The 27,275-nt window shown below is 44.0% G+C and overlaps 1 protein-coding gene across 1 annotated transcript in view; it reads right to left on the bottom strand.

The window, feature by feature from the left end:
- ABTB3 (ankyrin repeat and BTB domain containing 3) overlaps positions 1-27,275 on the bottom strand; it is a 346,709-nt gene that overhangs the window by 54,006 nt on the left and 265,428 nt on the right. The window contains exons 4-10 of the mRNA XM_088478919.1: positions 24,557-24,709; positions 21,325-21,490; positions 18,162-18,251; positions 17,675-17,776; positions 8,977-9,070; positions 8,149-8,284; positions 6,563-6,780 (exon numbers count right to left, since the gene is read on the bottom strand). Of these exons, the coding sequence (XP_088335045.1) occupies positions 6,563-6,780; positions 8,149-8,284; positions 8,977-9,070; positions 17,675-17,776; positions 18,162-18,251; positions 21,325-21,490; positions 24,557-24,709 (959 nt within the window). The remainder of the gene's footprint in view (positions 1-6,562; positions 6,781-8,148; positions 8,285-8,976; positions 9,071-17,674; positions 17,777-18,161; positions 18,252-21,324; positions 21,491-24,556; positions 24,710-27,275) is intronic.

Here is a 27,275-nt window from a genome sequence, read left to right on the forward strand (position 1 = left end):
ATATAATTCCCTACCATGTCCGATCAGACTCTTCCACAGCCTTCAAATAATTAAATGCAATCTGAAAAAACACATATGTTTAGTAGTGCTTACCCTACTCCCATCTATACTAACCACACTAATGTCCCCCTATAACAGCCCCATACTCGCCATACTTGCTCCTCTTGTTTCAGCCGTGCCCTCTTTTCATTTAATTTCCTAAACACAAGTTGTAATCTTATTACTGTTTTTTCCATATCAGCCTCTCGTACTGCTATGCTATTAGATGCATCTATCTGCCGTTATACAAAGCTATTGTTCTTTCTCTTTTCCATTACAACTCACCTCTATTGACCTTTCTTTGAGTATGGGCATAATCTTAATTACAGTGTTTCACAGGGGAAAGAGATTGATATTCTCCGTCTCTTGTACTGTGTACACAGTGACATGCCTCTGAGCATAGACATTTATGGTATTGATTTGTTGGTGCACTTATATACTTGCATACAAAATCAATTGGCTCACCCATTGTTTCTACGATGTCCACTGTTTCTCACATTGCGTATATTTGCTAACTAAAAATAATGAAAGTATTGCTTACATGAGACTGATTTCCACTTGATTTACAGATGTGTCCACATACAGTTATACACAAATCGCACCAAAGTGCGTCTGGCACTCCGCAGATTGTGCGACTTGGATGCAGCTACGACGCTAGACAGGCGCTAAATTAAGAAATAGGTAGGAATGTCTGGGAAATGCTACCCATGGCGGAGCATCTTAGTCACACCATGCGTCACACGGAAGATCACACAGAGAGGATGGATGAATGGGGGACATCTGTACACTTTATTGCAATACCTGGTGGAGAATTTCCTTGGGACCATTGTGTAATCACACTGGGACTAACACAAAGCAGAACACAAGTCAGCTGTAATTGCTTTCACAATTGCTCTCCTGGTGCAAGTGGAAATGCATTTGGTTTGTATAGAACTCTGTGTGTACGCTTGGTTCCAGCACATGCGCAGAGGGAAAACACACAAGATACGCTCAGCAAACGCACACCAAATGAGGTTTGATTCTCACTGGGACAGTCCCGAATTTCAGCAACAAAATAACATGTAGCCTAATTAGGCATGGGCTGGCTATAACCAAATAGGCTATCTACTGTTGGTGTGGTTTGGGTAACAGGTGCCATTGGTTTTGGTGAACTAAAAAGCATGTTGGCGGGTACTTTTTGTTTTTCTAATAATAATATTATAATATAATTGTGAACTGATATATGTACAATAAAAGCATGTTTCTCCTGAAAGCACTGGATCCGGTCATGAGGAAATGATAGATGACTAGATACAGTATATCCTAAGGCAGCGTTTTTCAGCCACTGCGCCATGGCACACTAGTGTGCCGCGGTGGTTAGCTCGGCGCACTTGTACTGTAGTGTGTTTTATTCCTGAGGAGGCCAATGTAGTGTGTTTTATTCCGGTGGAGGCCAATGTAGTGTGTTTTATTCCCGTGGAGGCCAATGTAGTGTGTTTTATTTCTGTGGAGGCCAATGTAGTGTGTTTTAATCCTGTGGAGGCCAATGTAGTGTGTTTTATTCCCGTGGAGGCCAATGTAGTGTGTTATATTCCCGTGGAGGCCAATGTAGTGTGTTTTATTCCTGTGGAGGCCAATGTAGTGTGTTTTATTCCTGTGGAGGCCAATGTAGTGTGTTTTAATCCTGTGGAGGCCAATGTAGTGTGTTTTATTCCCGTGGAGGCCAATGTAGTGTGTTATATTCCCGTGGAGGCCAATGTAGTGTGTTTTATTCCTGTGTAGGCCAATGTAGTGTGTTTTATTCCCGTGGAGGCCAATGTACTGTGTTATATTCCCGTGGAGGCCAATGTAGTGTGTTTTATTCCTGTGGAGGCCAATGTAGTTTGTTTTATTCCAGTGGAGGCCAATGTAGTGTATTTTATTCCTGTGGAGGCTAATGTAGTGTGTTTTATTCCCGTGGAGGCCAATGTAGTGTATTTTATTCCTGTGAAAGCCAATGTAGTGTGCTTTATTCCTGTGGAGGCCAATGTAGTGTGTTTTATTCCCGTGGAGGCCAATGTAGTGTATTTTATTCCTGTGGAGGCTAATGTAGTGTGTTTTATTCCCGTGGAGGCCAATGTAGTTTATTTTATTCCTGTGAAAGCCAATGTAGTGTGTTTTATTCCTGTGGAGGCCAATGTAGTGTGTTTTATTCCCGTGGAGGCCAATGTAGTGTATTTTATTCCTGTGGAGGCCAATGTAGTGTACTTTATTCCTGTGAAAGCCAATGTAGTGTGTTTTATTCCTGTGGAGGCAAATGTAGTGTGTTTTATTCCTGTGGAGGCAAATGTAGTGTGTTTTATTCCTGTGGAAGCCAATGTGTGTGTATTTTTTTATGTGGGAGCCAATGTGTATGTTTTTTCATTGGTCACGCACACCGCATAGCTGGATAGTGTGCCTTGGCAATTTTAAAATCTTGTGTAGTGTGCCTCGATTTGAAAAGGCTGAAAATCACTGTCCTAAGGACTCTGTAGAAGTGTCCTGGAAAAGGACTGGGCGACAAAATAAAGAGAATAATGGGGTCTGATGAAGTAGAGCAACTTTCACCTTAGTATACTCTATACTATGCCAAAGGAGAGGCGCCTAGCGGGAATTACCGTGTGCCCTATGGAAATCATGGGGGGCTGGGCATACCACTCTTAGCTAGGCATACATTCTCTTAGTTTCTCAATACTAGTCAGCAAATCAATGAATTTCTCATGAAACTCTGTGAAACTTAATGATAAAGTCAGATACAGTATATTATTATTTATTGGGAGACTGATAACACTGAACTGGTCCTTATCGTGATGTATGTTCCCCCTTGATTTAACTCTAATATGTCAATTTTATACATTGGAGATTTTAATGTCACAATGTACATGGCTATAAATAGATATAACCCCAATATAGACATCCCAGTTGTATTGGAATTAGGTCTGTATGATGTCTGACGATTCATAAATCCCAATGATCGCTAATTTGATCTAGAACACACAACACCTGACTTCCCAGAGTCTAATCTCCCTGGTTGGCGTTTGGCATGTCATGCCTGGGAGTAGACCTCACTGGAAGAAGACTCTCTATTGGCTGGACAATGTAAACAGCATGCAAGTGAAATGATGGAACAAATGTCCATCTATATGCTACTGCAACAAATTAGCACCTTACTTAGACCAATTTGTTTGGGATATTGCAAAAGCATATATAGGGTGATCTATTAGCAGTGTCTCAGCCCTATTCATAGGCAAAACTCCCACAAAATGCAAGCTTACGAATAATGGGCCTGATTCAGACCTGCTCGCATGAGGGTCGAGTGTTAGGCAGTGCGCACGCCGCGCGTGCGCGAGCGAGAAATCACTCACTCCGGCGCTCGCATCCAAAAGGGGCGGCTGTTGATGTTGATCAACAGCTCGCCCTTTTGGTAGCTGGGTTGGGTGGGGGGGTGGTTGGCTTGCCAAATGGAGGCGTTCCCGAAGGAATGCCTGCCGTTTGGGGCAGCCCCACTGACGTCACGAGTGATGTCAGTGGTGAGCTTCCAGCAGCTTTCAGCGGCTCTGAATCAGGCCCACAGTGCAAAGGCCATTTAGGGAGGGGGACTCAAAGATTGTATCCACAGAACTGCCATATACTGGCTTTCACTCTTCACACCTCTACATATAGTGTAGTTTATACATCTGACTTGATTATGTATAACAGATATCACTGTGAGATATTGTATTGTAATTAGTGACCTCACCCTCTGTTTCCATCCACAGCCCCTGTAGATTGTAGGCTCCCACAAGCAAGGCCATCTCACCTCTGCACAGTACATACGGAAAGTTACGTTTCTGGTAAGTTTTACCCTTATATGTGTAACCTGTGTGGTACCATATAAATAAAAAACAATAACAACTATCTCTTTGCCATACATTTATTTTCCCATCATAAACTATGTAGCACTCAGAAACTGGTTGGAGCAGCTGGAAAAGAGATAACAACCTCAGAGCTATCAGCCATAAGAGAGACTGTTTTACGAAAACATTAATAAAATAGATATGTGAAATCCAGATATATGATACAGATAACCAGAAGCACAGAGAGGGATGGGTGGGTACTAACTACTTGCGCCACTGTGGGGGCCTGCCAGGTAAGCATAACCACTCCCCCAAGATGGTGTGCCTATGTCCACTGTAACTAGCAGTGCACAGGTTCTGCAGATAGCCCGCAATTCGGCATAGCCGCACACCAACCTTGGTCATGACCCTCACCTTGTTTCTGATTGATCTTAGTGGCCTTACAGATAACTATTTCCCAGCTACCCAAATAAGAGTTGTACCCCATAACTTTTAAATATATAGGGTAGAGATGAGCGGTTCGGATTCTGTGGAATCCGAACCGCTCCGAACATTGGGGATCCGAGTCCACCCGAACCCTGTTCGGGTGTTCACCGCCTGACTCGGATCCCCGTTCGGGGCCGAACGGCGGCCGCCTGATGTCGGATTCTCACTAGAGAATCCGACATCAGGTCTCCTCGCGTGTAGGGCAGAGCGCAGTGATAGCGCTCTGCCCTACACAGACACAGACACACAGCCGCCAGCGGCAGCTGTGTGTTTGTTACAGCAGCCAATGAGAGTCACACAGACTCTCATTGGCTGCTGCACGGAGGGAGCCGGCTGGAGCTCACACATGAGCTCCGTCTTCCGGCTCCCTCCTCAGCGTGTGACAGAGCGGACGGTGCGGGAGCGGGGAATCAGGTAAGTTTTATTTTTTTTATTTTTTTACTTGTCAAAGGTCCGGGGGCGCTACTGGGGGGGGGTCTGCACTACTGGGGGGGTCTGCTACTGGGGGGGGCTATACTACTGGGGGGGCCATACTACAGAGGGGCCTGCTACTGGGGGGGGCTATACTACTGGGGGGGGGGTCTGCACTACTGGGGGGGGCAATACTACTGGGGGGGCCATACTACAGTGGGGCCTGCTACTGGGGGGGGGGCTATACTACTGGGGGGGGGGGTCTGCTACTGGGGGGGCCATACTACTGGGGGGGATCTGCTCTATTGGGGGGCCATACTACAGAGGGGCCTGCTACTGGGGGGGCTATACTACTGGGGGGTCTGCACTACTGGGGGGGGTCTGCTACTGGGCGGGGCTATACTACTGGGGGGGCCATACTACAGAGGGGCCTGCTACTGGGGGGGGCTATACTACTGGGGGGGGTCTGCTACTGGGGGGGCCATACTACTGAGGGGCCTGCTACTGGGGGGGGCCATACTGCTGGGGGGGCTTACTACTACTGGGGGGGGCTGCTACTGGGGCAGCCTACTACAGGGGGGGCCATACTGCAGGGGGGGCCCATACTACAGGGGGGGCTACTACTGGGGCAGCCTACTACTGGGGGGGCCTGCTACTGGGGCAGCCTACTACTGGGGGAGCCATACTACTGGGGGGGCATACTACTGGGTGGCATGCTAATGGGGGGCATACTACTGGGGGGGCCTGCTAATGGGGGGCATACTACTGGGGGGGGCCTGCTAATGGGGGGGCATACTACTGGGGGGCATTCTACTGGGGGCACTGCATAGTGGACCCTACTACTAAGGGGACTGCATAGGGGGCACCACTGCTGGGGGACATTGTGTAAGGGACACCGCTACTGTGGGCATTGTGTAAAAGGGTCACTACTGTGGGCATTGTGTAAAAGGGGCACTACTGTGTGTCGTAACATAAATAAGAGACACTACTTTATGGTGTAATGTGAATCAGGCCCTATGTGCGGTGTAATGCGAATAAGATTGTGCACTGTGACTCCTAGGGCCGTAGCCCACTTTGTAAACAAGTACTGTGACTCTGCTGGCCGTACCCCACTGGGTGGGTGCACTACTTTTAATTTCTGCCACTGCTGTGTGGCAATGTGTCATAGATGTGCTTTATACTGTGGTGTCTGTGTCGTTGTGCCGCTGCTTTGTCGCTTAGTAACCAGTCAGCTCACTGCAACCTTTGGCCAATAATGTTGAAAACAATATTATAAGCTGTGATATGGTCTAAATTGACTGGAAATTAATGTTATTGAGGTTAATAATACTCTAGGAAGAAAAAAAAGACCAATTTATGTGATTTTAGCTTTTTTTGTCAATTTTTGTAAAAAAATCCAAATCCAAATCCAAATCCAAAGCCAGTCACCGCAGTTTGGCAAATCCAAATCCAAATCCAAAGCCGGACGACGAATTAGAACCAAATCCAAATCCGGCAAAAATGGTCCGGCGCACATCCCTAATATAGGGGTTTATGTATCAAGCAGTGAAATGCTTAGAGAAGTAGACCAGTGGATCAGTTGCCATAGCAACCAATGAGCTGTGAAGTAGCATTTATCAAGTACAGTCTATAAAATAATAGGTAGGAGCTGATTGGTTGTTATGGGCAACGTCTCCACTGGTCCACTTCTGCAAGCTTTTCACTGCTTGATAGTTTACATAAACCCCATAGTCCCTATTTCTTGCATGAATAGTCATTATATTGTAAAGGCAGCAAGCCACTCATATATTTACCTAAGCTTCTTATATCGATGGTCACGTCCACATATCCATGTTCAGCGCTATGATACATGGCCTCCTTCAGCGCCTTTAGTTTGGCTTTGCTGTTGCGGCTCGGGCACAAGGTGTTGGTTGTTTCAGGCAAATCTGTCCCTTCTGCTAGAATCTCTTCCAATGATAAAATGTCACCCTTGTCTTTCTCAGGCTGGGACAGTAGCTTCCGAAATACATTCCTAAAGAAATACACGATCAATCACATTCCTAAGTTTATAGAAAAAAAATTAGAACATAAGCAGATTAAAACCACGGCTGCAGATCTTCCCATTGGACGTAGTTATTATCCCTCAATATAAATTAATTTATTGAGATTTGTTGGAAAAATTATAACTGCTTTGAGAATAATTGAACAATCAGAGAGATAATAAAAAGTGCCTCCCAGCTTTAATGGGCTTTGACTCAGCAGCCAGATAAGAGATTCAGGGCAGACGTAGACATAGGACTGTCCACTGGGCCTTGCTCCCTAAATTTACAGCAGTCAAAGTAAGGGAGAGTGATCCAATTATGGAAGGAACTTTGTGTGACAGTGGAGCTAGGGAAAGATGCACCTGGCATCTCAGCTGTCGTAGACTGGCAACATATGAGGCTGAAACCCAGGCCCCTGTTCCTCTGGGGTTCCAGTCAATAGATCTACACTAAAAAGGTTGACAATGTCTAGATAGACACCACAAGGTAGACAGTCAATAGGTAGACAGGTACAAAAGGTTGACAGGTTGATCGGTACAAAAGTTCGATACACAAAAGATTGACATGGATGAAAAGGTCAACAGGGTCAAAAAGTCTACACAAAATTGGTTGACACCTTTTTTTGGGGTTAGGGTTAAGCACTTACCGGAGGGTTCGGGTTAGGCACTTGGAGGGACGGTTAGGGTTAGGCACTTACACCGACGGTGCTAGGATTAGGCACAAGGAGGGAGTGTTAGGGTTAGGCACCATGGGGAGGGTTAGGGTGAAGATTAGGGTTAGAAAAAAAAATAAAAATGTGTCGACCATTTGTGTGCCAACTATCTTCATCACTGTCAACCTTTTGTGAGTTGAACTTTTGTCCCTGTCTACCTATTGACTGTCTACCATGTGGGGTCTATATAGACACTGTCTATCTTTTTAAGGTAGATCTTTTATACCAAATTCTCTGTGCCTAGAAAGTACTGCTATGTGACTGATATGTGGCTTTAAATAAAAGCAAGTAGAAACCCCAAGAATAAATCTTCTAATGCTAATGTTCCTCATAGAAACATATAGAAAGATAGAATTTGACAGCAGATAAGAACAACTTGTCCCATCTAGTCTGCCCTCCTCATTTCAAGAGGGTAGCAACAAACCCCAAAAAACTAGTGCAAAGACCCACTAACCTCAAATGATTTGCATAATATTTTAGCAGTGTTACTGTATTTATATAATTGTTTCAGTAAATAGCTCAGTCCCTGTCAGTGAGGGACTGAGCGCTGTCACTTGGCGCCACTGAAGCAGATACAGCTACAAACATTTAGAGAACAACAAACATTATGAGTAAGACACTCTGCGCCAGTCTATTTATAAATTACCTGTGCCCGTGTGCAGCCGCTTGGCTGAAAGAGTTCATATCTCCTTGAGGTGCCGTAGAAATCCCATTTCGGTACATTGTCCCTATCATTGGATCTCCTCCGCGTTCCAGCAGTAAACTCACAAGCTCAAAGTTTCCTGCAGTCATCGGAGAAGAAGTTAATGTTCAATTAATGTTTTGCATTTATAACATGCCTTTAACTGTACCTGTTGACTATATACACAGTATAGGCAGCCATCTTGTGGGCTACTAAAAGGTTCAAGAAAATGCAGCCATTCCAATCACTAAGGGGGAGATGTATCAAGCCACGGGGTGAGATAAAGTGGAGAAGTTGCCCAAAGCAACCAATCAGCTTCTATCATTTATCTAGCACAGTCTATGAAATGACACTTAGAAGCTGACTGGTTGCTTTGGGCCACTTCTCAACTTTATCTCTCTCAAAGGCTTGATACAACAACCCCTCAGAAACTTAGTGGCAGGCTTCTGAGGCAGCCATTTTGTGGGATGACTGAGCAGATTACAGGTTTACTAAGTACCAGTGACACAACTGAGAAGTGGAACACTTGTGATTAAATATTACAAGATTCACATACACAATAAAAGAATACTTCAGTGATGTCACTAGTTTCTAGAGAGATGACAGACTGAATATTGATTCAGCACACAAAATGTCTGCCGCCTGCGTGTGTAGGTGGCGGATGCACTTACACACAATCGCATAATTTTTAATTCCAGATTATTAGAGTCAAGTCTTTAGGTGTCTGATCTGCAGTTCAATATGGTGTATACCCACAATGTTCTCCATTATTCAGAGTCCTACTTAATATACCTGCGGCTGCTGCCAATTGCAACGGAGTTTCTGAATAATTCTCCTCCCTGGCTTCTAAAGATCCTTCCACGTTAGCACCTGCATCCAAGAGTAACTGTGGGCAGAAACACATATACGAGGTGTATATTAGAAGTGAAATTAGCATGATATTAACCATGCAGGCATGGTTAATAGTTCTGGTTATAATAAGTAAATGCAGTGTGAATAAAGTACCACAAGTTTTGTATATAAGGCCTGAATCACTACGGAACGCAATATTGTGTACGCATGCAGTTTCACTGCGATAATATGCCAATCCATAGCGATCGCAGTGCCGCTGCAGCACTACATAAGGACGCCCACTTTACCTTACACGCACATTCGTAATGTTTAGCAAAGACTGCGAAAACATCGGTACAATCGAGTAACAACGGACCCAGACGCACAGTTAAGGCAGGTCAGACCTTACTCAGGAATTGCTCTTTCAGTGCACGATATGAGGCCTCAGGCTGCGTCTGGTATCGCAGTGGCTAATTTATGCACGCCCCTGTAACGCCAATGAAATGCACTGGCAAGCCTGTGTTCGCCCGACCACCCCGCGTTACCACCCGCAAACGGCACTTCCTGTCAATCACTCCGCGATGGGTCTGTGTAGCCTCTGCGATCGCAGTCCCGATCGCAATGCCTAGTACGCGCACTGTGATGCATATGCATGCGCAGTACGCAACAATCGGCCGATTGCATGCGTATAAGCAACTGCGTTCCTTGCTGAATCAGGCCCATAATCTGATGAGAAAATGAATTTACAACAACAATCTGTCATATAATATGAAGAGTGCAAAGTAAAAATTTGGGGTCATTACAAGTCACCAACTTTTTAAAAGTGTCGGTTTTCAATTAAATAGTTCTAACTTTTCCCTTATCCAGAGGAATTTTTTTTATAACTCTTCCTCCTTGAGTATTGGGAGGATGTACAAAATGGCTTCCACGAAAAAGGCCTCTCCCTTTATTTCAGTTTGTTAGACACGTCATGGAGGTAATAAATGTGCCACGTCAGTCAGTGGAACACACCTTCACGAGGCTTTATAAATTCTTTATTTTCAAATACAATTTGCATATATCCAGTAAATTGCAGAAAAATAATACAATAAAAAACATAATAACTTAGTACAAAACAGACACAACAGGGAAGGGGGGGGGGGACATAAGGAATGATATAGGGCAGAACGAAGATATCTACTACAGGTTGAGTCTCCCATATCCAAAATGCTTGGGATAATTGCATGTTATAATTAAATGTCTTGGAAATGGGACCCAAATATACACACAGAATGCATTTATGTGTTATATACACCTTATACACACAGCCTGCAGGTCATTTTAGACAATATTTTTTATAATTTTGTGCATCAAAAAAAGTTTGTGTACATACATGAAATCCATTTATGTTTCTTATACACCTTATACACACAGCCTGAAGGTTATTTTATACAATATTTTTAATAATTTGTGCCTTAGACAAAGTTTATGTACATTAAACCATCAAAAATCAAAGGTTTCATTATCTCAGTCATGCTGAAAATATTCCGTATTTCGGAATATTTGGATATGGGAGACTCAACCTGTATATAATAAAAGTATGTGGCCATTCAAGATCTAGTTGGCAAATGTATAACCAAAGCTACATATTATAACCTATCAAAACCAATACTTATACTTGATCCCGGGGTATCAGATCCTTGTAGGAGGAGGAAGTTTTAAAGTCCATCCAACTAAACCATAGTGTCACATACGCAGAGTGCTTTTCAGGGGTCGAGTGAAAAATGTAATCCATTGACATAAAGAAATCTATGCGTTGGAACCATTCCCAGGGTGAGGAAGGTACAGAAGAATGCCAATGGACTGGAATCAGGGCCTGCTCCAGGGGTCGCAGCACCCTGTGCCGGGCTCTCTCTAGAACGCCCCTACATTGCGCCCCCTATAAATGGGGGCATGACCTAATTACCATAGGCCACGCCTCCTATGTGACGTTATTTGAAGGTGTGCCCCCAAACAACGTCAGGCTGGGGGGGGAGCCTCACTAGCTGGGCTTCCCCCAGCCCTCTCCTGTCACTAAATGGATGCCGCGCGCGTTGGGGGGGGGTACCCAACCTCTAGATTTGACCACCCGCCGCGGCCTCTTTGGCCCACGGGTGGAATAGCGGGACAGTACTGGAATCGGGATGTTGGGGAGGGGTGCGCCCTCTATGGGTGGCACCCCAGTTTCGACCGCACTGGTCGAACACCCCTAGAGCCGGCCCTGACTGGATTTACCGCTTCATGAGGCTTTATAAAGGCATGCATGAGGCCAATTCCCACTTGCATTAAAAATCATGGTTTTACTAGGAGCAAACAGGTACGAGGATGGAATAGCTTTGTTCCAATTACCTCATTGTTATTTCCTATTTGCGATAAAACCTGGGGAAACTCTGGGACGTGGCCTGACTGTGAAACAGAGAGGAAGCACCTTTGGGATCTCTCCCTGAAAAAGAGCCCCTTTTAGTCTGTATCTGGACTACCCAGAACCCCTCTTAGTGGAGACCGATCTCTTCATTGTAGCACTACTGAGTGCCCTGTGCTTGGGGACCCCCTGAGCTACCTGGACGCCCCCTTTCTCTATTCAGGCATAGTGCCACAACTGAATCCGGGGACTGGAGTCCAGGACCGGAAGTCCCGCTGACTCCCGCCGGGCGCTACAGCGAGGCCTCCGGACCTGCCTCCAGCGGTACAGCCGAGAAGCCTCTTACCCTGGGTGTGGCAGCGGGACATCTCCGCTGTGCTCCCGGGCTGCTTGCCTCCTTAACAAGGGCCTGACTGCTGCTGGTGCGTCTGCGGCTGCCATCTCGGCTCTTCACTACCTGCTCCCTGCACTCCTCTCCTCAACGACTGCGGTGAGTGACCTGTCGGCTGGTCTGGGGTCTCTGCTCTGCCTCCTCCGTTGTGCTGGGTGTTAGGGTGCAAAGCGGCGCTTTCACAGTTATTGGAGCCACAGCACACTCTCCCTGCCTGTCACAGCTGGCCTGGAGCATCCATTTACTTGCTGCCCTTTCAGCCCTATCTCCCCTTCACTCTGCATATGGGTACCCTTCATGCTACCTCCTTGCAGTGAATAAGAAGTAGTATTTTTCTACTTTATTTATCTGCTCCATTTGGCTATGAGTGCATTTATCTCTTAATGGTCTCCAACAGTGAAACTCTACTGCCATTGTGTGGCTAATGTGATACATTACTCCACAAGGAATCTCCTACGTTTCAGTATGCCCCCATGGCTCTAATTCCTCTATAATGTGACTATTTTCCCACCACCATCGCAGCTACACACCGCATAACATATCCCCATTTCTTCATCGATTACTCAAATGCTAATTCTCCAATTAGATCTATACCCAGAAAGCATGGGGCCTAAGAAAAACTGAGTTTGCTGTTGCTCTATTTCAGAAATTACTCTCGGACTTGCCTCCCACACAATTCCTCTTAGACCGCATTCACTGCCTCCCTAAGGCTCGCAATGCCCCTGAGGCCTCTCCGCGAGACACTATCATGAGGATGCACTACTTCCATGTGAAGGAGCGCCTATTTCGAACATCTAGAGATGCTGGACCCTCCTCCGCTGCATTGGGCAACTTACAAATACTTGGGGATCTTTCCCCAGCTACATTAAATAAAAGAAGATCCTTCTTTAGCATCACATCAGCTTTACGCCAAGCTCAAATTCCATATAGATGGGGATTCCCAACGATACTTATTGTCACTCATGATGGCTCTACAAAAGTGCTAAGCTCCTTGGAAGACGGTATGAAAGCACTGGACCTTTGGCGGATCCCGTATGCTACCAAAATTAAATCTACTGAACACATTCCTACAATTAGTTCAGATTGGTCCACAGCGGGCAATAATGGCTGATTGTTTTACTGCCTGCACTTCCTCACTCCAGCTTAGTTCTTGTTTCTATGTTTGCAGTGTTTCACCTATAGTGGCTGTTGGACATCTCTTTGAGTCCTTATAGTTCATACAGTTCCTTACAACTCCAATTGCCTTTTTTACAAGCCTCTAAGATATAGATCAACGTAACTATATTTATAATTATATTTGTTTTCAATGTTGATTGATGCAATGTGTATTTGTATTGCCGTTTTCTATGTTTACTATTGCCATAACAGGCTTAATTTCTTCATTTCAAGTAATATATGCCATTTTAGGTACAGTATATATGGTGCGTTTTATACTATTGTTACTGTGTCACTACCCCCGTTGTTCTACCATTTTCGCCACTTTATTTTGTGGCCCCTCTGACTCCCGCCGTGGAGTCATTTATGTTTATGTCCCCTTTCACCCCTTTTCCCCCCTTTGTGTCCTTTCCCTCCCCCCCATTATGTCTACAGGCTATATGATGTTTATCTTTTTTGCATTTCTCTATGTCAGTGTTGATCAACCCAGTATAGATAGGATGTTCTTGCTTTGCCTCAGCATTTCTTTAGATTTGTTAAGATAGTGAATTTCATGTCTAGTAACGCTAAGGGATTAAACTCCCCTCAGAAACGTAGGATTGCCCTCTGCTATTTTAGAACCCACAAAATGTATGTTATAGCGATTCAAAAAAAAAACCAGTTCCCCAAAGATGCCTCTCCTACCTTTTCCGACCCTTATTACCCGTCTGGCTATTCTGCTTCTGGCCCCACTAAAAAAAAAGGAGTGGCAATCCTTTGTCACCGCAACTGTAACTTTGTTTTAAAATCCCAAGTAGCCGATCCCCTGGGTAGATATCTTGTTCTGATAGGGGAGTTAGAGGGGAAAGCTGTTACTATAGCATCTGTATATGCCCCAAATATTGGTCAAATGTCCTTTATTATTTTTCAGGGTTATCCAGAAGGTGTGTTCAGGTCAGATTATTCTACTTGGTGACTTTAATCTAGTCATAGATCCTTCGATTGGATAAATCTAATAATGCAGGTGGTGGTGCTTTTGCTGATCCTACTGGTGCTTCAGGGGTCTTTAGTCGGTTGGTCCTGGAGTATGGTCTGTATGATGAATGGCGAGCTATACACCCTACGACCCGTGATTACACCTTTCTCTTTCATGTGCATGGATCATATTCCAGGATCGATCTTGCCCTTATGGATAAATTGGTCACTACAACAGGTTAGAGGTTCAAATGTCCTTCCTATCACATGGTCTGACCATGCCCCCTTGACACTTCAATGGGACTGTAGTGGGTCTTTCCCCTCCACCAGACCATGGAGATTCAATAACTTTCTTCTAGCCTCTGTGGAGGCGAATCAGGCCATCCAGTCCGCTCTTTCAGATTATCTCCAATATAATAAGCCCATGGATACTACACCCTCTAATTTTTGGTGCGCCCTTAAGGTAGTTCTTTAGAGGATCGGTAATTCAGGTAGCATCTAGAATTAAGCGCCAAGAAGCTCAAAAGCAAAATGAAGTAGAAGCTAGACTTTGGACCCTAGAAGATCAACATAAATCTGACCCTTCCAATTCCATACTCTTACAAGAAATTTTAAAAGTTAGGGAAGAGTTTGAAAAAGATCAAATTCACTATTGATAGGATGAATCAAAGATTCTATGTTGATGGTAATAGGGCATCCCGCCTCCTAGCCCGGAAGCTGAGATGAAAAGAGGCTCATGTTCAGTTCGGGCCTTGTATAATTGTTCTGGAGCCAAACTGACCAATCCACTAGACCTCTCTAAGACTTTTGCAGAATATTATTCTCGCCTTGATAATCTGAAAGATGATGTACACACAGCTCAACCCACATCAGAGAAAATCTCTGCTTTTCTTTCAGATCTTCCCTGCCCTCCCTTACCGACCAGTCTTTAGACATCCTTAAACACTCCCTGGACAGAGGGAGAAGTGAGAGATGCCATCAAATCCTTGAAACGTGATAAAACACCTGTGCCTGATGGCTTCTCTAACAACTTTTTATATGGAGTTTCAGTCAGATCTCATTTTGGCACTGGTGCAGGTGTTTGAAGCGGGGACCAATTCAGGCTCATTCCCTCCTAAAAAATGCTTGAGGCTTGAATTATTACCATCCTCAAACTAGGCAAGGACCCCACACATGCCCAAAATTATAGGCCCATAGCCCTACTGAACACTGATATTAAATTATATGCAAAAATGGTAGCCAATAGATTGAATCCGTTGCTCCCTGATTTAATCAACCCAGACCAGGTGGGCTTTGTGTTGGGCCGACAAGTTCCAGACAACACACGAAGAGCCTTGAATATTACTGAGCATTTTACACAGGTAAGGGACCCGCTTCTGGTGCTTTCATTAAACGCCGAGAAAGCCTTCGATAGGTTACACTGGGGATACATGAAGGCTGTACTTTCCAAATTTGTTTTTTTCAGGATGGTTCTTAGATGCCATTCTTGCACTTTATAGTTTACCTGGAGCACGTGTATGTTGCAATGGTTTCCTGTCTTCTTTGTTCCCCATAAGCAATAGCACCAGACAGGGTTGCCCCTTATCTCCCTTAATTTTTGTTTTAGCAATAGAACCTTTAGCAGAAAATATCTGCACCACCCCCCTCCTTCATGGTGTTCTCATAAATGGGTCACAACATAGAATTTGCCTTTTTGCGGACGACGTCCTTCTGTTTGTAACACATCCGGAAACCTCTCTCCCAAATTTACAACAGTTGCTTCATGATTATTCTGCGGCCTCATATTATAAATTAAACGCATCTAAAACGGAAGTATTAGCAATAAATGTTCCACCCCAGCTCCTGTATTCCTTTAAATCTCGTTATAATTATAACTGGCAAACCCTGTCTCTCCGTTATCTGGGTATCTCTTTGTCAGCTAAAGAATACACTCTTCTTGAATATAATTATGGCCCTCTGTTGAACCAATTTAGTGCCTTCACAAAAGATTGGATGAACCATGAGGTCTTCTGGATGGGCAGAATGGCGGCCGTCAAGATGACTCTTCTTCCTAAACTCATGTACTTATTTAGGTAAATTCCCAGGACCCTCCCTCCCTCATGGTTAAATAGATTTTATGCAGTGCTGAATAAATATATTTGGAATAATAAGAGAGCCAGGATTGCTAAGAAATATCTAATGATGTCTAGATCATCAGGAGGCTTGACTTACCCCAATCTAGCACTCTATCAAGCTGCGTGCTTGGTCGATCAGCTTAGTGATTGGTCAAATGTTCTTAACCCTAAACCTTGGGTTAGGCTGGAAAGCGATATACTAGGTAAATTCCCACTCTGCGACTTACTCTGGATTCCATCCAGCTCTAGAGTCTCTTTAAAATCTATGTCCAGGGCAACACTAGCTTCTCTCAAAGCGTAGAATGGCCTATCTACCCTTCTACAATTTAACCTGCCATCTCCCTACCTTTCTATTCAGGGCTTATCATATTTAATCCCAAATGTAAATTTATTCTCCTGGCACCTCAATGGTTGGTATCTATACCCTCCGTGACCTCTTTATAAATAATACCCTCCTTTCCTTCCCCAATTACAAGCTAGCTTCTCCATCCCCTCTAGAGATTTCTATAAATTCCTTCAAGTCAGGCACTGGATTCAATCCTTTCCACACTTGATAGGCTCAACTGGTATGATTCCTCCCCATGTTTTTTATATCTTCAATCTCCCGAAAAAGAGGTACTGTATATCTTTTTGGTACTCTCTAATACTTACAGTGGAAGAACCAGATAAATTACCAGCTATTATTAAATGGGAACACCACCTAAATATATGTCTAGATCCACATGTATGGTCCCAAATATATTTTTCTATATTTAAAATGTCTAGATGTATTTCACATATTGAAATGTATATGAAATTACTCTATCGCATTTATTTGACCCCAGATAGATTACACAAAATTTGGCCTTCCCAATCTAGTTTATGTTAGCGTGCATGTGGTCAAATTGGTGAGATCTTCCATATTTTCTGGAATTGCCCTGTTATACGCCCCCTTTGGCTGGAAGTAGAGGTTTTGATCCTGAAGGTTCCCGGACTGTGGCTGTCTTTGTCCCCCTCCACTGCTCTTTTACATATATTCCAGGATGATGTCCCAGTTAACAACAGGTATTTTATAGGTCATGTACTTATTGCTACCAAGGCAGCCATTGCTCAGTTCTGGAAGCAGGATAAACATCCCCCCCCTTTCTTTGATAAAGTCCAAAATAAATTATAGCTTCCTGATGGAAACTTTGAACTGCCCATATTCTTCTTCTGCTAACTCACCAATGATAAAGTGGTTCAGCTGGCATGAATTCATCATGGTGGGTCCATGCCTTCCAATAAACACAAACTGATATTTCAAGGTTTTGATGTGTTCTGTATTTTGGTTTGTCTAATGCAGTTGTGGAGTGTCCTCTACTATTTGTGTATGTCATACACTGATTTTGATTTTTTTTTTGGTTCAATGCAATGTTTTATTTTTCTTGAATGATATTTGCCTGTACCCCCCATGTTTTTTTCTTCCCATTCCTTTTTTTTTCTGCACCCCTTCTTTTTTAATTGCAAAAAAAACAAAAACAAAAATCCAATAAAAATTATTGTTCAAAAAAACCTGGGGAAAGTCACACAGCCAATACACCTCAATAATCAGTTATTATAACTACTATAATACCACATCCCACTCTCCCTACTTCAACAGACACAATATTATATAGACAGAGAGCATGTAGAATAAATATATACTACCTGCACAACTGGAATATGCCCCTGGAGGACAGCGAATGTCAGTGCAGTCCAGTGATAGGTTTCTGGATGAACAGACGGAAACTTGTGCGCCGTGCTTGGGACCTCAATTAAAAAAATTATTCATACAGTTGTGAGTCAAATTATTTTGGTTCATGTAATTCTACAATGAACAAGCAGAGACCTGGTTACTGTGTCATAAATACATAAATGATCAATAGACTATTGTGCATTCAAGAATTACCATAGCCTACGCTCAGGTGAGGCAGCCATTTTGTGAGCAACCTATTGTTGTCTATACACTTAAAAATAGCTTTGCACCTCATAATTGGTGAAGCCACTAGTTCACAGTTAATGAATTAGCTGAATGCTGATTCAGATACAAAATGGCAGCCTCCACTGATTAGGTGTCTTCAGCACTGAAAATGCCCGATTGTATTTGAACAGAAGTAATCAGTAAGAATTGCTAATTGTATTTTGGTTTTCTCACCTCAACATTGAGTTCTGCCCCAGCATCCAAAAGCATTTGTACCATTGCTTCATCACCCCTAACACAGGCGTACATCAGTGGAGTCATTCCCTAGAGGAAACCAACATTCAATAACGTAAATATCAACTCTATTTAATATTTCAGTCTTTTTTTAGTCACATGGTTTCAGGTCACGTGATTTGCGTCCTGTCCCAGGTTTTCTGCTGAGATTTTCAGCTCCCTTGATTATTTTGCAAACATGAGAGGATAAGTGTGAATTCACTTCACAATTGATATGTATTCTTGGCTATAAAACATTATTTATTTGCTGAGAAAAACAGGTAAATTCAAATGGTGGCAAAATTTAGTTTATTAAAAATATTTTCTTGCAGAAAATTGTTGCGTCTGCCTTGTTGACGAATTTAACATTGATTGAGATGTCAATAGTGCATACAACAGAACAGTCAGGGCAAACCCTCAGTGTCACTTGCAGCCTGTTTTTATACAATAGATGCTTTGGACCCTTGTGTTTTGGTTTTGGCAGAACCACCCTCAAAGGTTTTGTTTTTGGAAAAATCACTCTCAGGTGTTTTGGTTCGGTTTTGGATTCTTTAAAAAATTTATAAAAACAGCTAGAATCATGTAACTTGGGCCTGATTTTGTTCCTACAGTATTATCAATAACATTCATTCCAGTTATTTCTGGTAAATTTTGAACAATTTTGGCACCTGAAATCATGAGGAAGGGACTTACATGCAATCCAAAATACACGAGATCTGGTTTATAGATCCGAGATCTGACTTGTGGGAAGACCTGAGCCGGGACTTGGTTCTACTCACAATGCCAAAGTTCGTGTGTGGTCAGTTTTCAGGAAGACCGAACCACTCATCTACAGTGGCTTCCAACTGTGCCACAGCCAAAAAGGTGGCATCGTGGGCAGGGGGTGTGGCCTCACCTCACGGTCCGAACCCTTGTTCTTATTATGGGGGCGGGGGGTATCCCCGGATTGCCATGTGTGTAGTGCCGACTCTCTTGACACCCGAGTGTGGACCGCACCCCCTGCAAGCCCCTGTGATGCCACTGGCGGAGTATAATGTCCAGACTAACTGATACCTACTGTATTCAGCAAGGTGAGGGTGAGGTAACGGTGGGACAGTGGCATTTCTATAAAGGGGGGCCCCGCACACACTGCACACATATTATTTTAGACTTACCTGTCCGTGGTCCCACGTCGGGTGTCTGCGCTGCTCAGAACACTGGAAAATGGCCGCCGCGGCCATTTTTCCGGTGTTCTGCGCATGCGCAGTAGACTCTGGGCACTAGAGTGTGCCCGGAGTCTACTGCGCATGCACAGAACACCGGAAAAATGTCCGCCACAGCCATTTTCCGGCATTCTGTGCATGCGCAGTAGACTCTGGGCACACTCTAGTGCCCGGAGTCTACTAAGGCTCCAGTGGCTGGCTAGTCGCGTCAGTTGGCTGCCGGCCACCGGGGAGAGAGGAGGGGGCCCCGCACAGAGAGTGCACACGGGCCCCCACCTCTCTTAAGATGCCCCTGGGGTCGGATGAATATGATATGACTTCTATTTTTTAGTTCTTTATTTCAATACTGTAACTCAACTGAACTGAACAAACGATAAAACCTTATACACAACTGGTAACTGAAATTAAGAAGACCTTAGATTATATGAAATCTAAAGAGGATAAATGGAGAAGTTACCCATAGCAATCAATCAGTTGTAAGCTATAATTTATCTAGTACATTAAATAAAACGATAGCTGGAATGTGATTGGTTGTTTTAGGCAACATCTACATTTGTCCTTATTAGAAAATTTAATACATCGGCACCAAAGCCCTGGTTTGTTTTTGAAGATACGTAGTATAAGACAATAATATAGGTCCCACATTAAGAATAAAGAGAAGGAGATAAACAGAGGGGAAGCCATAATGAGGGGGAGAGTTATCAAAACTTGGAGAAAGTTAAACGGAAAAAGTTGCTCATAGTAACCAGCCAGCTTCTAACTGTCACTTTTCTAGCACTGTAAAGTGACAGTTATGCCGCGTACACACTAGATGATAAAAATGAACGCTATGAATGATAACGATATCGTTCCACGATATATCGCTCATATAGTCTAGTGTATATGGTCTGAACGAACAATGATGCACACTCCCATGTGTCTTTAACGATATCCCCAGTCGGCTGTACATGCAACCCAATCTGGGGATATCGTGAGTGAAGCCCTGCTAAATCCCCCCCGCCCTCGTTTGACACAGGTCGGCCTCGGCAACTGTGTATACACTTGTCAATGGTGGCACCCTGTGCCGGGACCGCCACTGATGATGTCGCTGCATACACACATCGTCTAGTGTGTATGCGGCTTTACAAACTGATTGGTTGGTATTTTATCTCCACTTTATCTCTCTCCAAGATTTCATAAATCTACCTAACCCTAACAGTGGCTTACTCCATTAGATCCTGGCAAGGGTAAATTAAAGTAACATAACGTCTATATCTTAAAGAGCTAAATAACAGGACTCAGTTGACAGGACTCGTCACTGCCAATAATAATGATATAACTTATATCCAAGGGCGTATAAAGAAATGGGAGGGCCTGAGCGCAGTGCTCCAACCATCTCCCCCCACCTCTACCATGAAGTGGCCACTCCTGTACCTGTTTGAATTAGGGGTGAGCGGGTTCGGTTTTACTCGGTTTTACTCGGATCTTTTTATTGGCTATCGCCGAACACGTGTTTTGGATAGCGAATAAAATCGAGCCGAATTTGCGGTAAAGTGGCGATAAGAACCGAGTAAAACCGAACCCGCTCACCCCTAGTTTGAATACACATCTCCCTTATTGCTTCTCCCATGTGGTGTGCTGACCACTGTGCCTACCTTTGCTATGTGCCATCTCCCTATGTTTGTCCTTCTGTTCCATCTTTGATGGAAAGATGGCGCTTACGCAAAAGAGCGCAAAGGCTCTGGCACTGTAACAGAACTTTTGTTAGCTCTTCTGCGGCATCATCTTTCGGAACACATCACTAGAAGGATGTCGCCGTGGGAGAAGCCTAGGTGCAGGGTGGGCCCCCATGACCCATGGCTGCAAATCCAGAACCCATGATAGATACTCAACTGCTTCTATCATGTCATATCATTTAAATGCAGTAGATGACATATCCTTACTTGTTCGCTCATGCTGTTGATTCCTTCGGGACCCAGCAAAGTCACAGCTTGTTTGACCAAGTCTGTCCTCCCACAGTTCAACATCCTAAATCCAAGGTCTTGCTTAAACTTAGCTTCTGTGGCCACAGCGTCCAATTTGCGGGACGCACAAAAACAGTCATCGGCCCTGCAGAAGAAAGAAATGACTAGCTGCGAATTGGCCTAACATGCAGCCCTATTGGTCGTATTAATTCCACAAATACGAATCAATGCATTATGCATTTCTGTGTAATTGGACTCTTACAGCTTGATTGCCAATATATGGGAATACTGACGTTAGAGAGGACAGTCTTGGTTATTGATGTCAAAGGGTAATTTTCAAGAGGGCTTTTCACAGTTCCTTCCACAGTATCACTTAATGATAAATCTATTTTTGTGTGTGATCGTTAGTGGTTACAGGGTTGCAATCTATATTGTTATTTGTTACATATAAGGAGATAGTATTAGATGACAATTGAACATGAGAACATCCTGTACTTTCTGTTACAGTTCTAAAATTTGATACATCATATAACCTAATACCCCTAATATCTATATCCAGCTTCTATTTAGTGACAAAGGGCTTAATTCAGAGATGCAAACCATGTCCATAGCTGCGGTGATCCCATGCTAATGCTAATGATTCAGCTGCCGTCTTGTGCACAGAGACGACCACTGCCAGCATTTCACACCCACCGTTTACGTACAAAAGCGAAAACATCGGAAACACTGGTCACACACCAAACCCCCGAACAAGCCTATGCAGTCTTAGAATGAGCGTCTCACACCGAGGACTCTCCAACTGCACACAAGTTCACAGCGGCTCACTAAAGCACGCCCATAAAACGTTCTCCACACGCCTGCATTTTCTTAGCCACCCCAAGTTACCTCCCCCAAATGCTGACTACATGTCACTCATTTTGTGGGTAAATCCTCTCTGCGAGTGCCGTCGCTAACCAATTGCTCCACTGTGTCCAACATCGACATTGTATGCATCCCTGAATGAAGCCCTGCGATCCAATACGCAGCGGTTCTGTGGAAATATGTAAATGTCACAGCTGTGGGGATTTGTACTGAGGCGCCCACTAGTGCCGTCTCAAATCCGCCGCTTGCATACAAAGAGGCACCATAGGTTGCACTATCGATCTTCTGAGCAGCCCTGTGGTTGGTCAGAACATACATTGCAAGTGAGCTGCCGAAGACTTTACCATTACGTAAAGTAGTGTTCACTCTAGGTCTGGCGCGAGGCAGGGCGCCAAACAGTAAAAAGGGCACTGTAGCGCCCACGAGAAAAGCGGGCGCGACCACGAGAAATGGTGGCATGTCTTTAAGATGCGCCCCCTTTTCATTACTTCTGGGGGCCTGCCAAGCACTTATGTACATGCTGGGCTTCCCCCAAGATCCCCCCTCTATTCGCCCGTGGTGAGCGTTGCACCACAATTTTTCCTCACTCACGGGACTCTGCGGCACCCGGGTGGGGACGGCACCCGGCAAATTGTTTTAGTGGTAGGCCGCCAAAAGGACAGGGTGCATTTTGACCTTCTGAAGTCGGACAGGGCGCAGCGCCCCACTAAAACAGCCCAGCGGGAACGCTACCCCCGTAACACTCAGGGGTGTTTTAAGAGAGGAGGGGGCCCGTGTGCAGCCTTCGTTTGGGCCCCCTCCTCTCTATCGGCACACTGGGAGTGGTAGATTCTGGCTTCGTGCCAGGATCTACTGCGCAAGCGTGGGTCCCCAGGAAAATGGCGCCTGCGTCTACTTTCCCGGGGACATCTTTTCTGCGCATGTGCAGGTCACCGGGAAAATGGCCGCCACCATTTTCCCAGTGATTTTTTGCTGCTCTGCAGCAAGGGTCCAGCACATTGCAATCTGCGGAGAGGTAAGTATTTATTAACTATGGGTGCAGGGTGTGCAGTGTGGGCCCCCCTGGACCCAGGGGCCCGTGTGCACCGCACACCTTGCACCCATTATAAAGACGCCTATGCCAACACTACTTGTCTGTCAATCACACTGTTTCCGAGTCCTCACTGCGACCACCATCTGTAATCTAAATTGGCGCAAGTGCCGTGCGACTCATATGCATGCGCAGAATAAAAAAAAAACGCTCAGATCCGCAAACATCGGCTTTACATGCACCTCTGAATCAGTCCCAAAGACTTTTTTTTAATCTTGGCACATACAGTATATATACAAAAATATAATATATATTCAGTAAATAATTGTGACATCACTGTGGCCCTTTATAGCCAGTATTTATGATGCTCACACCTTAGCTTACTGACACCAGTAGAATCCTTGCTGCCTCAGAGCTGGAACAAAACTATCACTGGGCCTGGCTGATGCTCTAGTCCCCTTACCTCATTCGATTTCTTGGAGAAAAGAACAACACGAGGTCACTGCAGCAGATGCGATTATTTTCTGATTCAGAAGTGGACGCGAAGTCGGACGCAGTGGGGCGATTTTCTTTTTGCCACTGCTCATGTGTCACAGCCGCACTGCACAATGATTGGCTAGCAAAGGCAGATGCAGGGAGGATTTATGCACAAAACAAGTGACAGGTAGTGAACGTTTGGGGGGGGGGGGGCTTCAAAACGCAGGTAAGTCGCCATTGTTGTCTGGGTGTCTCCTTGTCAGCCACTGCAAATTTGATCGTAGCTGGACTGGTCCTGGCATCTTAGTTGAGACAGACATTCTGAGACACCGTATTGCTCAGAAGTACTATGGTGCGGCCGATGTTCTTATTGTTGCATATTTTCGTCCACTGCGCACGGCATCGCAGCAGCGACGGGTTTTGCTTACATCTCTGAATCAGGCCCTGAATCACTGTTGCTCTTGTTACTTATGTCCTCGCTTAAATACAGTAAATTAACTTTTAATATATTTAATAGCACAATTTGCGTCTTACTGGGCTTATTATGGGTTATGGGAATGTCATGCCTCATTCCCCTGTTTGCAAGCCCCTCCTGTACTGACATCTAATATCTAATATATTATTTATTACATTTTTAGAACTAGCATACTTCATTTGCATGCAACAGTTGTTATTAAAAGGAATGTCAATATTAATTGAAAACTTCGTAAAAAAGTTCTAAAGGATGATGTAATGGATGAAAAAGCGGCCTAGGATATTTTTTTTTATAATAAACCTATTTATGTACTGAAACCTGTAGCATTTTCTGCAAGTACCGTACACATGCTTAGTTACCATACGTACTTTAATTGTCGTGGCTCACAGTCCACACCAGGGAGTAGAAGACGGGCAGCTTGTCGCACATCATCACTATCCACGGAAAAACTGCGGCGGTATCCTGCGTGAGCTACTGCGACACGTATCCATTCCATTAAGGGTGGGAGCATCAGGAATGGTCTGAAAAACAAAGAATCAGGCGGTCAGCTTCAGGATTCCCGAATATTCTCCTGTCATCAAACTTATGTCTTTTTTCATTGTGAAATATAAATGGAGTCCACGGACAGTCCTACGGGGTTTGGCCATTCTCCCAGACCACATCCCGAGTGTGTTCCAGCTGACACGACTGACAAACTGTGTACACTATGTATAATTTCCCCATATGTGTAACACAATACACGTGTCCTGATTAAAGATAACTTTGCTGCTCATACCTTCAGCTATTAAAACAGATTAAAACAGATCTACTTGGCTTTTGTTCATTCTCCCCTGAATTCCCTTGTCGGGTATGATTCATAACATAATTCAACTTGACTTTTGTTTCAACCAGAGATGCTAATGTGGAGGAATTTATCATTATTTAGAAATAATAGAATTAAAAGAAAAAATTAAATTCCTGAATATACTGAGTCCCGATTTAGTTGGGAAAGTCCCGATTTGAGGTCTTTGGCTCACCGTCGTGACTACATAGTACTGTTAAGCCTGGTAGCTAGGTGATAAGTCCCATTCACCCCTGTTTGTCAGAACAGAGCAAAGGTGAATGGGTATTGCATGCATCAGACAGTAAGGGCAAAATTTACTAAGCAGCGGGTTCTAAACACCATCGGTCTGGTGGAGGTTTGACAGAGGGAGCTAAACCCCGGTGGTTTAGTGGCAGTTTCTAAATGACACCAAAACCACTGATTAGTAATTTTAGCCCTAGCCCTGTTCTATTCTATTCTAAAATGTGTTTTGACTGCGGAGGTTTTGAAGCAGTTTTGGCCTTAGTAAATCTGCAGATAGCCAAACCGTCTGAATTTAGAACCCTCTGCTTAGTAAATTTTGCCCTAAGGATTGCCAACGACCATCTGACACGGATGATAAATGGTTTCACAATCGATGGATGTTCACTGACGGTGAACATTGGCGGAATAGTTTCGTGCATGCTGGATCATGGGCCAACAATGATTCTTCAATGGTTTCCTCCAAACTATTGACCATCGATGGTTAACTGCTCAATGGCCATCCCAACCAGGCACCTTTGCCAATGAAAGGATGATTAGAGGAGACCAGAGCTGTTTGCCTCAGCGGTGTGGTCACGCCACTCGGGACATGGCCATGCCTAGTGACCTAATTCTCTCACTTTGAATGTTGGTATGTATGATATATGCATATAGTCGGTACATGCTATTTCCATAGTCTTTCAAATGGAAATACAATGGGCAAAATTTACTAAGAGGCGGGTTCTAAACCCGGGGGTTTGGTGGCAGTTTCTAAATGGCAGCCCTGTTCTATTCTATTCTAAAATTTGTTTTGACTGTGGTTTTGCAGTGGTTTTGCTATCCACAGATTTACTAAGGCCAAAACCACTGCAAAACCACAGTCAAAACAAATTTTAGAATAGAATAGAACAGGGCTGCCATTTAGAAACCAACGTCAAACCACTACCAAACCCCCGGTGTTTATAACATGCCGCTTAGTACATTTTGCCCAATGGTTTTTGACATTGGAAAATATGTGGCACAATCATGAAAGCTACTGTACCACACTACCATACACAAAAAGACGGAAATAAAGGCCTAATTCACTACGGATCGCAATATCGTGTACGCATGCAGTTCAACTACAATAGTATGCTAATCCACAGCAATCACAATGCTGCCGCACAACTACATAAGGACGCCCACTTCACCTACTCCCACATCCGTAATGATTACCAAGTCTGCAAAAACATCGGTACAATCGAGTACCATCGAACCCATACGCAAAGTTAAGGCAGGTCAGACCTCACTCAGGAATTGCTTACTTCAGCGCACACTAATGAGGCCTCAGGCTGCATATGGTATCGCAGTGGCTAATTTATGCACGCCCCTGCAACGGCATTGAAATGCACTGGAATGCCTGCGTTTGGAAGACCCCCCCCTTCACCACCCACAAACGGCGCTTCCTGTCAATCACTTTGCAATGAGTCTGCATAGCCTCTGTGATCGCAGTTCTGATGCATACGCAGAACGTAACAACTGCCCGATTGTGTGCATATTAGCAACTGCGATCTTTGCTGAATCAGGCCCTCATTCACTTCCTAAATGGTCTATCCTGGTACAGTCTGAGAGATATTATACAGATGGTTGTAAAGTCTAAACTAATTGTGACTAACTGTATCCAGGATTTACCATTGATTGTGGAGTCTGATGAATATAATATATATTGCATTACAAGAAAAATTAATCTACAATATGAAATAGCATAAGCAACTTTTTAAACACATTACTTACTAAACAATGTTTCTGTTTCTTGTTATATTTTGCTGGTTTTAAAATATAAGAATAGAATGAATAAACATGTGTTTTATATGTTTAATTTATATTTGTATTACCAGTGTGTCACAGGAATTGACTTTCTTGCAGGACCATTAAAGCTAACAATTGATATTCACAAATATGAATACATGATGGTGAATTACATTGTTCAGTGCTAACCTGTCAATATACTGTACTGTAGCCCCTTAAAAAATGTAAAGTACTCTACAATCCATTATAACCACTTG

This window comes from Taudactylus pleione, unplaced genomic scaffold (genome assembly GCF_031769625.1).
Source record: "Taudactylus pleione unplaced genomic scaffold, aTauple2 ptg000225l, whole genome shotgun sequence".
In the NCBI taxonomy this organism is placed as follows: Eukaryota; Metazoa; Chordata; class Amphibia; order Anura; family Myobatrachidae; genus Taudactylus; species Taudactylus pleione.